The following is a 12,146-nucleotide window of genomic DNA, read 5'->3' on the forward strand; positions in this document are numbered from 1 at the left end:
ACGGGTGAGACATTTCAACTTACTTTATTTTTAAATTATTATGAAATTAGTGAATTGAAAATTTTGTACACCTAATTCCCACAAAAATGCAACCCCCGCTTCCCCATGTTCACTGAAATTCCCCACAAAAAACGGTCCATTCGCCGATTCCCCACGCAAATCGGGGAATTCCCCACGAGTTGGCTTCCCTGGTACACACGTTCGTATGTATTAACATATGCTCTTACATATTTGCGGACAGATGGATATTTATGATATATGGCGTTGTGAGTGGTGGAAAGTGGAAAGCTTGCTTGCAGGCGCCACAGGGGTGACTGTGGTGGGCGAGCGACAAGCAATTAAAAAAAAAAAATTGCGCTTTTTAGAAGCACATCGGAAATGTAGCAGCATTGCGTATTATTTTCTGTCTACCTACCAGTAGCGCGTTTCTGTAACCTTGCGATACACCTTATATCGTAAAATATAACGCTTTTTCACTTTTATCGCAAGCGAGTGTTTCTGTAACTGTGGTGAAAAAGATATTGCGATAAATATATCACTAGCTGTAAGTCAAGCGAGTTTTAGGTTTCGTGGCAAAAAGCGTCCGATATGAGTGTGGTATGTATGATTTCAATTGTTTTAAATTTTTTTAAAACAAATAAATTTTTTTTACAGAAGAAATTTATATACAAAAACATACTTTGCACGGAAAAATGTTTGATGCCGTCAGCAAAAGATATCGAAAATCAACGGGATTTTGTAGCTACTTCAAATCGGAATATTATTATAATAAAATTGTATGGGCTACAAAACTGCATAACAAAAAACTTTAAAAAAATTTTGCCAAAAAAACTTGAAATTTTCCTGAAAATTTTGCGAGTTCTTCTGAATTTTAGAACAAGTTTGAAACTTATGTTCAAATAGTTTATGTTATAGAATTATATTTTATAAAAAATTTACGAAAAAAAATATTTTTGTGAAAAACATTATGCACAGATATTGTAAAAGGAAATTGTACTGGAAACTTTTTTTGATTGGTGTATATTTTGTATTCAATAAATCTGAAGAAGCACATTATATTTTCGAAGAACTACATAAATGTTTATATGTATGTTAATATGTTTGTTAACAAAACAGACTTGATAAATTGAATTTAAAAATATACATATTTTGACACTGAAAAAAACTATTGAATCAATTAAAAATGCACATACATTTGGTTTTTGTTCCTACATTAATCAATCAAATGTTTTTAATGCTCAAAATATAAAAAACTTCTTACTTTTTGCTTCAATTTGTCAGAAATACACAATAACATATATTCTTCATCCTGGTAGTTTGTGTAATTTTAACAAAACTCACCACCAATATATCGCAAGGTGAGTTTACTCTAGTCGAGTCGAAATTTTAGGCAATAACATGAAATTTTCGATACGATTGGACTCTCGAAAATCGATTAGCATTCGACACGACTCTCGCAATGAGGCTGTATATGAAAAATAAGCAATCAATTTTAATTTTAATTGATACAGATATATGTATTTCCATTTCATACAATGGAAATGCTTGGGCCAATTTTTAGATAAATACTAATCAAAACAAAAGAACATACATTTCTTAGGTCGGTCAAAAATAAGCCTTTATTAATGAAATTTCAGATAATACGAACTACAGCAAATTAAGTTTAACTGAAAAAATTTTGGTGAGAATTCCGAAAATATTTTATTAGAAATAAAAAACAAATTTACAACACCTTTTTATAATCTAACCTAAGGTTAGCTAAACGGGGTGACTAGATGGACGGCGAACAACGGTCTCGCTATCCATTTTAGTATATCTACTTTTGACATTTCTGTCAAATCGAATATTTTAATCTTACACCCAAAAAAAGAAACTTCTCTTAATTGAAGAAAAACAGCAATCAAAATGAAGAAAAATGGGAAGGAACAACAACAACATTTCTTCAAAATGATAGATTACATCCACGTTTCCATATTTTCGTGTACGTTTTTACACATTCCAAAGAATAATTACACATTCGGAAGAATTTTCGACCTTGAAGTAAGGAAAGTTTTTCTTTGACCCAGAGTTGGATTTTTGGTTCAGTGTAAGGAACTAATACGTTTTTTGTATCTTTCCTTATTTTATCATATTAACAACCTGTTACCTTTCTCTTTCGCACTTAACCGCCAATTAGGATTAAAAAAGGTAGGACCTTTAGAGATATTTGCATACTTCTTTTTTATTCCCAGAGCTGAGTAGAGTAAGCGTTTGTAGACGACTATCGACTACCAGCCTCAAACTGAAAAATGTCAGGAAGCAGTTGCAGGACGATTCATGCATACTTTGCTTGTAAAGTGCCTTTCGAAAGAGCGAATTGCAGGAAAAATTCTGAAAACGCATTTTGGCTGTTCACACTGCGAATAGTTTTCTGGCAAACTTTCTCGATATGTACTAAAATCCGACCGGAAGCCCCGTTACCGGTTGTTTTTTTTATTGGCCTTGGTTATAATTAACTTTATACTTGCGAAAAATAATTATTTACAAACATTTTTGATATTTTACTCAAAATGCTCGGTTATTATTTCTCACAAATTTGCGATCTATGTCACACGGCAACACTCGAATGGTTTGACAGCACTTGCAGCGAAAGTTGGAAATATTGCCCCGTCTGGCACGCTATTTAATGTAAGTGCCCAAGTTACACAAATCAAAACTTCCGGCCGCCAACAAAGGGTGCCAAACGAAGATGACATATGGCGGCAATTTATGGAAACCATTGATATGCCTCACAACCCCTTAAAAATAAAAGCAATAAACAACAAAAGCATAACAACAATCAAAGCAATACAACATCTACCATTTAATCATTATGGTGTGCCATATCCGCACACGGACATACATATGTATGTATGTATTATCTAAAAATAGATCCAATAGAAATTATCTAAAAATAGATCCCAATGCACAAGTGAGTGCCATTTGAAAGATACTACACTTGCGCTAATTTAAGAACATTCTAAATACATATGTATGTATATATATGTATGTTTCAGCGCGATTTGGGTTTTTGCAAAAATTAGTCAGCGCGTGCAGAGATTTGCGTAAAGCATAACTAAGTACGACAAGAATGTGTTTTGCCTGCCTGTACGTACACACATACGACATACATATGTACCATACATACATACTTGATATTTACCATCTGCAAACAATCATATGCGCTGTTGTATCTATCTCACTTACCATTGCTTATTCTTGTGTATCGCATCGTAAATGGGGCCCTCAAAATCTTTCAGCACAAAATAGGTACGCCACTCATAATCGTTGAGAACATCCAAGCCATTCTCAGAGGTGATGACAGGAACATTAAAGCAACGTGCAGCCTCCACGGTTTCCGCATCGTTGACAACATCACCAACAAGACAGATCCTGAGATTCTCCGGCGAGGGTGAGGGTGAAATTGACATTTCTATAAAAAAAAAAGCAAATGGAATGTTAGCATTTTTATTTTGTTTGCAATTTTTAAGTACTTTTAAACATACATATTTACATAAGTACATAATGTACTTTGATATAGTATATTGAATAAAATATTCCCAAATGAGAAAAATGTTGCGAATTCGCCCATAAATGACACTCTATTATTTACCTTTTCAAAAAATAAAAATAAATAAATAAATAAATAAAATAAAAATAATCGTAATTAATGCCAAGAAAGTACCGAAAAAGTTGAGATAAAAACAAATAAAAGGTGATGTTATGCTCGATACAACATCGCTAATAGCCGCGCCAGCGATCCTTAAGTCAGAGCCCGCCAGTAGCAGTTGGTAACGCCCAAATATAAATACATATGTATGGAGAGCATATCCAAGAAGCAGACATTGCAACGAGAGCAGACAACGACCATTCGACGTCTCGACAATACGCTGACGGCTGACAGCCGCTCAAAGAATTTTACGTACATACATATGTATGTACGTATGTATGTATGTACATATGTCGGTGCAAAAAGACACGAAATTGTTACAGCTTTGAACCACTAAATAGTCAATCTTAATGAAATAATAAAGAAGCAATATTTCGAGCATGTATGTAACGCATGAACAAAACTTACATTTATATGGAAAAAATGCGCCACCCTCCACAAAAAAAAAATCTAAAAAATCAACGGTATTTTTTAGCGACTTGAAACTTGCACTTTATCATACTAAAATTGATTGAGCTACAAAACTGCATACCCGAAAATGTTCTTAAGATTCTGATTAAAAAGTTTGTAATTTTGATGACACTTTTTTAAGTTTTATTATCTTTTTTTTGAAATTCGTACAAGCTTTGAAACTTTTATTTATGTGGTATCTGATGATTAAATGAAAATTATTAACAATAAATAAATAAAGATAAGTTGCCAACAGCATCATTGTGAATCTTGATTCTATTATTTTGACCGTAACTGTATATAATAATTATAATAATATGTTAGTGTTTGGCCGAGCTTCTCACCCGATTTGTGGCGTGCGCCTTGATGTTACAGTTTTACGCCGACTCCGAACGGCGATTGCATTTTTATGAGAAGCTGTTTTTCATGGCAGAACTACACTCCGAGGTTTGCCATTGCGATGTAGCTTTGACCAAGGCTTGAACCCTAAGTCCATCCACAAAAAAGTGGTGCAAGACTTGTAACAAATGGATTTGTCCCGATCACCAGGCTACGGTGGGCACTCAATGTTTCGGAAAGTGATTGTTTTTTTAAGTAAAATTGGTTTAAGAAGAAAATGTAAGACGGCATTGATCTAAGAAGTAAAATTATTCTACTTTTTCCTATAAAAATACCGTCTAAGCTTTAACCAAAACCATATAAATATTTATACAAAATTTAGCAAAATTCAACAAATTTTTAATCTCAATCATAACATTTCTGGGTATGCAGTTTTATAGCCCAAACAAACAATTTTAGTCTAGTGCAAGTTTTAACCGGCTAAAAAATCGAGTTTTTTTAGGACTGCCTTTGCGGTTTTTTTTTTTAATATAACAAGTGGAATTTACACAAACTGGAGTTGATTTTTTTTTTTTAATTTTGTTGCAAACAGTATCCCGCACTTTATTTCATAAGAAATTCATGCTTATATGGAAAAAATTGCAAAAAGACTCGGATTTAAAAGTTCAAGTTTTGATTAAAACTTTTGAATTTTCTTAAATTTTGTATAAAGTCTGAAACTGTGATTGATATGGTTTCGGCTAAAGCTTGGACAATATTTTTATAGAAAAAAATAATAACATAACAATGAAGAATATTAAAAAAAAAAATCAAGACGCGGCCACTTGTTTGAGTCACTGTATATGGGTATTTCTAATTTGGCGTTACGTGACACTCGTACGACAAAATGTTAAAAAAAAAATATTGAAGTCAAAGTTTTAAAAGATTTTAAATTTGTATGATTTATATAGCAATTAAATGCTATTTTGTAAATGTTTAAGCTAAATTTTCCAAGTTTTTAAATGTAGAAATCTTTTCTGTTTTATGTTTAATCAGCTGAATTATATGGCGTCACGTTACTAAAATTTCCATTAAAAAAGTTTTGTTAGTACTGTTCTTGAAAGGATTTTTAACGGGAATAAAATACGCATTTTATGTCGAACGTACTTTTTATTTTGACATCAGTGCCACCAGCGGTTCAATTTTTTGCAAATCTATGTCCTACTACGTTTCAACTAAACATGCCAAATGTGAAACAAATCAGAGCATAAATACAGTTTTTCAAAATATCTCGACCCTGGCGCCACCTAACGAGACCTTATAGGACTTTTATTTTTTTTTTGTTATTTTATGGCCTTATAACAATTATATTCAACAATTTTTATTGAGCTTGAGGCCGTTTTCTAGTCTGATGAGGAAATGTGGTGATTTCCGAAATAGCTATCACTTCTACCATTTTTTCAAATTATTGTTGCTTTTCCACAATAAGTTTTCATTAAAAACGACCTCAGGCTCAATAAAAATAGTTGAATATATTGACTTTTCGCTGGATTCGCCCATATTTCTGTATCTATTTTGATTTCTTTAGGCTGTGACAAACAACCGTTATGTGAACAAAGTTTGGGTAAAAGAACAAGTGGGCAAATCCCTGCCATAAAACATCGGTGTTCTAATAAATGATGTCCTCAAAACTGTCTTCCAAAAAGTGTTCGAGTTTCGCAGCAGCATAAATTTTCTCTCAAATCAAATCTTAGTTGTGGTTGTTTTTGCTGTAGCGGCTACAACAACCCCAGCCAGATCGGTTAATATCTCAGTCGTTGTCGTCAAGTTTCACTAACGGCAGCCCTAAAAAGCGTACAGCCTCTATGGGGTCGGTCCACGGGGACAAAGGCGTTAGGGTTGTGCTTGTTGGGTTTTCCGGGCATACGAAGAGATGCTTCGAGTCATGATATAAATATTTAAAAATATAAATTTTATAAATATTTTTTAATCATGCTTCGAGTGATGTGGTGTCTCTCCGCATTCCGGACACTCATTCGGCACATTCGCGTTTAGTCTGCCCAGGTATGAGTTTAACCTGCTGCAGTAGCCAGAGCGAAGTTGGGCTATTGTGGTTCTTGTCTCCCGAGGCAGATGAAGCTCCGTCTCGTCTATGTCCGGTGGTTGTGCACCTAGAACGGCATTCACAGGTCTAGAGCCTACATAACTCGAGACTGACTCCCTGTGAATGCCGTTCAGGGCCTGTCGACCACGTCTATGGCTCCCGACAAGGAACTGCCTGCAGAGCGTGGTGTTATGAACAAATCTAAGTATTTCTTCGCGCTGAAAACGTCCATTTTTGGCGTGTTTTTTTTTTTTGTAAATAATCTATTAAATCTATATTTTTTTACACTTCACTCTTAAACATACATACATGCATTTGTAAATAACAAATATAGTTATGTATGACACATCGATGCCAAAGCAATTTTGAATGCAATATGCTTTTGCACGTTTTGTTCTGGTTTTACGCTTTCGCTGATTTACGCTTCTACTTTCCTCTTGCTTGCTTTTCATTATTTAGGATTACTATTGGCTTTTGGCTTTTCTTTTGTTGTGGCATTTTTACTTCCACCACTTGTGTTTGAATAATTCCATTTCCCCTCACCAATTTCTTCTTTTCGTTTTCGTCTGCAGAATTGAAACTTGGCAATGAAGTGTATTTTTTTGTTTTTTTGCTTTTTCTGACACCTTTCGTGCAAAATACTCGAGATTTTAATAGCATACATACTACGAATGTAAAATTCCTTTTCAAATGACGAAAAAGAAGAAGGGCACATACGGAACTGTTTGCATAACCATTTGACTTCAATTAAATGCTTTGAAAAGTGCAAACAATACATATCAATAAGGTGTATGCGTAAGAACACTTGTACACGATATGTACATATGTATGTATGTAAGTGATAAAATGTGAGAAAATTTTTAATTATGAAATTAAAAGTTATATGGCTTTATTCATAAAAAATAAAACAGATTTGTAGAGCTCTATAAAGTGAAATTTTCATACAAATTTCCGATTTATAAAGCAGTTAAAGTCTTCTTTATTTTTTATGAATTTGGGTGATATTGTTTTGCGCGACCAGCTGAATTATTTTTTTCAAAACTAGGAATCGGAAAACTCTTTGGGATTATTTCGCCATAACCAATGTAACTACTACTTATTACCAACTAATGTGTTGATAGAACAGCTTCAAGTGTGTAGCATTATTTATTTGACAGCAGACACCAATAACGAACCACGCTCTGAACGCAGCCCAGCACGGCAACAACGGTTGAAAGCGTTGAGGATGTGATGAAAACGGTGTTGGGGAACTGGCTGAAGACGTTGGCATCTCCATGCCATTTAATTCCATGTAATTTTTTCCGATATTTTGGCTTAAAACTCTTGTCAGCGAAATGTGTTCCGAAGCTGCTTAACTTGGACCAAAAGAACCGTCGAATGAGCATTGCTCAGGAGCTGTTAACCTTTAACTGTTGAGGTGGTGGTAAAATTTTACGCCCTCTTAAAATTTTTTTGAATTACTCTCCTATGTTGCGCTCCAGCAACTTGATTCTCTCAGTATCTTCTCATTGGAGGTGTAGCGTGGGCGGAGAAATGCCGATGCTTGTGTAAAAATTACCACTCCTCAACGTTTATGCAACTTTTTCTTTCAAGGAAGGTTGACCTTTATTTTTTACAATTACATTTTTTTAATATGATCTCTTGTACTTCTTTAAATATATATTTTTTGTGTGAAAAGAATGCCTTAAGCTTTAGATTATTAATTTTTATTTTACACTTTTTTTACAAGTTTACTATGTGATGTTTTCGTTCTTGTGAATAATAAAAGCCTTGTGAAATAAAGTGGGACTGTTGTTGATTTTAAAAGAAAAAAATAAAATTTTGAATTTATTTTAGCTTAAAAATCTAGTAGCTTAGTTTAAAAGAAAAAATAATTATAAAATGGCCAATTTGTATTCAAATTTCTAACTAAAATTCGAAGGGGTCATAGACTATGTCCAAAAAATTCACCTCCATCGTTAAAGGTTAAGTGACGTCAATAATGATCCTGATATGCTCAACGGTTGTGACGGCGAAACCGAACCCCAATCGTTCCAATGGAAAAGAGAAAGTTTTGAGTTGTGCACTAGAGTGGCTAAATCGACAACCTGGCTTTGGGTTTGTTTAATGATAATGTCTGTTAAAAATTTCAACCCGTTTGTCTCAAAAGGACCAAAGTCAAAAAAAAGTCAGTCGATTCGCTTATAATTTTAACCTCTTATCTTTTAAAAATGTGTTGTGTAAGGAATTTCGATGTAATCTGATATTTTGTTTGTTTGTTTTTTAACTTAAGCTTTAGAATATACCAGAAAAATCGTAGTATCTCATCGTTATTTGAAAATTTGCAGGAACCCGACCAAGGACCTTCCATAAACGACCTCATCGTAAAAATGCTTCACAATGCGCACCGCTATCCTTCCAGTTTGCGTAGTTTCAGTCTCTAAAGTGGCCTTATACCTTTAAATCAAAAACACGATAAATCACTCCAATACTTAAATTTATTTATTTTTTTATTTTATTTTTTTTTTTTTGATAAAAAGTAATCATTTTCAATTTTTCTACTATATGTAGTTAGAAAATTAGCGTTTATTCTTAAAATTGAATGGAATTTTTAAAATCATTACTAGAAAAAAATTTATAAATTAGCGTAATGCAGACATTTGGTATATTTGTATTCTTTTTTTTTTTATTTATTTGCAGACACTCGTACACTTAGAAGATAGTACAAATTCCAAAACGCAATTGAATGGTTAGCCAGCAAAAATATTTCGATCGCCATAATTGTAGATAGCTATTTATTACACATCTCCCTGCCTGTGTTTTTCATGCGCTGCCATCTATTGTTGTTGCTTATAGAGCGCTCTTACACGGTATGTATTTGCATATGTAAATGCTACTTTTCCGGTACGTTCGAATGTATGGTACATACGAGTACATAGATACCCTCCAGTCAAATTTAGAGACCACCTGGCAAAGCGCTAGTTCCGAACTGCATATTTCCGAACCATCTCTGAACTGGTGCAAAACGGCGGCAGAGCGGGACACAGTTGAAACTTGCGGTGTAAATGTTCAAATGCTCACTACCCGTAGACAGGGCTGCCAACTCTCCTTAACTAGGAGGTGGGTGCCATATTGAGGATAAAAAAGTGCCATCCTGTTTAATCCTTCCCATTTAGCAAAAAAATAAGAACCGGTTAAAAACTAGTTGCAAAGTAATGCACAGGGCGACAATTGCCACCGCCAATTACATTGCCGTGTAAAACTGGGCAGTTGAAAGCATTGCTTGGGTATTGAGCTAGAACAAGTACTGTCGGCAAAAGGTCTAGTTCTACGCTAGTTCGTGAGCTAGTCAGATTTTCTGCTGGGTACAAAAAAGTAGCATTTACATATACATACAAATACATACATATCGAGTAAGACCGCTGTTAGCTATGAGCAGTGCAGGGATCAATTATTGAAAGCATCTTGAAAATTGCGCAAATCATTTTATTGCAACTGCATTTCAAAGATACTAAATCAAGTGCTTATTCAACAAAGTATGAAATATGCAAATGTTTGACTGAGAATGTACTACGTACACATACCACATTTGTATGTAAACATCTAACTGCATGAGAAAGCAAACATATTGACAACAGTCATGTACATACATCCATACATACATACTTACAACATATGTGTGTACATGAGCCGTTTATTTTGAAAGTGGCGTAAGTCAACTTTTCAAAAAAACAAATCTAGTTAATGATAACACTAATTACAAATTAGCGGTGTCTATTCCTTAAAAAAAAAAATGCATTGAAATGTTGAAAAATGCTGAGGATATGTTAGAGAGAAGTTTTACTAATCAGCGGTATAACGAAGATATTTATTCTGAAAGTGGCATAAGTCACTCAAAAAACAAAAAACAAGTTAATAAAAAACATGCATTACACCGAAAATTTTACACAAACTAATTATGTATACTCACAAAACTAGGAGCCAAATACAGTAAAACCGCGTTTTTAGTTTCATCAGTATTTCTTTTAAAAGGACTTTGAAATTTCAAATTATTTAAAAAATTTAGTGCAATGTTAATGAAAGATACAAAAAATATACAATTATTTGGTGCATAAGCACGAATAGGTATTGAAAATGTCCTTTTAAAGGCAAATTTGCAGCATTTATTTTTGAAAAAATTATGGGTTAGGTATTAATAGACACACGATCATATTCTCGAATTTCATTCTTCTACTTTATTGTGAATGAAAACAATTTAAAAACAAAAGGACTTATGCCATTTTCCAAATAAACGGCGCATATGTAGTTAAGTACTTTCAACAAATTTCCGACACTGGCAATTGCAATGGAGTAAATTTAAATGCATGCACGTAATACCCTACATACATACATACATATGTATGTGCATATGTATGTATGTATGTATGTATGTATGTATGTACGTAGTCACATGATTGAAACGATGTTTGCTTGAATAACCAGAGAGCAGCCAGAAATTCTGCCAATTAGCCATTTCTTTGCCGTTAGTATTTTAATTGTAGCAAAAGTCGCAGCAAGTCAAGGATCATAATGTCATTAAAGGCGCGGGACGGTATTTAGAGAGAAAGTGTATTCTTCATAAACAAGTGTCTCTTTCCACAGCTGAGACTTCAATTTGATTTTGCTAAATACTGGGCGACTATTCCAACTTATTATCCCACCAATACAAAATTATTGTAACACAAGCATCTGCACATCGCCACACCGAGTAATAAAACAAATACATATTGCGTTTACATTTGTATGTATGTATGTACGTGCAACGGCAACTATTGCAGCTAAATAAGCCTTTAATAACATACAACAATGCATCCCGCTGCTAATTCAATTAAACTCAAAGACTCAACACGCAGAAGGTGGCCTCTTCTTGTCTGGGACTGGTGAGTATGCTTGCTTAGCAACCAACAACCAGCCAGCAACCATCAAAAAGTCATATCAACCCGTATTTGCAATCATACGATTGTATTGGTCGGTCGTACAACTTTTCTGAGGAGATGCGACGCGCTGACGACGAGCAGTGGATGCACATTTTTTACTCTTGCTCTCCATTTGCACTGTTAGTGAGCGACTAGCTCGCCGTTGCACCATATTTAATTTTGAAATTGCTAAGCAAANAAAAAAAAAAAAAAAAAAAAAAAAAAAAAAAAAAAAAAAAAAAAAAAAAAAAAAAAAAAAAAAAAAAAAAAAAAAAAAAAAAAAAAACAAAAAAAAACAAAAAAAAAACACACGACACAGTATAACCGCGTTTACAATTTTTCACTCTGACGTCAGGCTTTTTTTCAAAGGACTTTAAAGATATGATTGATTCAAAAAATTATTTAAAAAAATTTGGCTATGTAAAAAACAATATGGGTACCAAATGAGAGAGAATTTAAAAGCAACAAAGTTTTTTGGTTTACAAGAACAAATAAGTATTTTCAAGGATATTTAAGGACAAAATTTGTAAAGGACATTTTCCGTATGCATCAAAAAATTTATTCTGGTATAATTCTTTTATATGATACGCTTATTGTTACTCTACATTGCACTGAATTTTTAAACAAATTTTTTGGAATAATCATATTTTTT

General features: G+C 33.5%; 1 protein-coding gene across 3 annotated transcripts in view; it reads right to left on the reverse strand.

Annotated features, from left to right (window-relative positions):
* pbl (epithelial cell transforming 2 pebble) overlaps positions 1-12,146 on the reverse strand; it is a 28,393-nt gene that overhangs the window by 9,192 nt on the left and 7,055 nt on the right. For all 3 annotated transcript variants that reach the window (XM_017622334.1, XM_017622336.1, XM_017622335.1), the window contains exon 2: positions 3,226-3,451. In XM_017622334.1, coding sequence (XP_017477823.1) covers positions 3,226-3,451 — 226 coding nt within the window. The remainder of the gene's footprint in view (positions 1-3,225; positions 3,452-12,146) is intronic.

Source organism: Rhagoletis zephyria, unplaced genomic scaffold (assembly GCF_001687245.7).
Source record: "Rhagoletis zephyria isolate East Lansing unplaced genomic scaffold, Rhagoletis_zephyria_1.1 Rzeph_scaffold_02764, whole genome shotgun sequence".
In the NCBI taxonomy this organism is placed as follows: Eukaryota; Metazoa; Arthropoda; class Insecta; order Diptera; family Tephritidae; genus Rhagoletis; species Rhagoletis zephyria.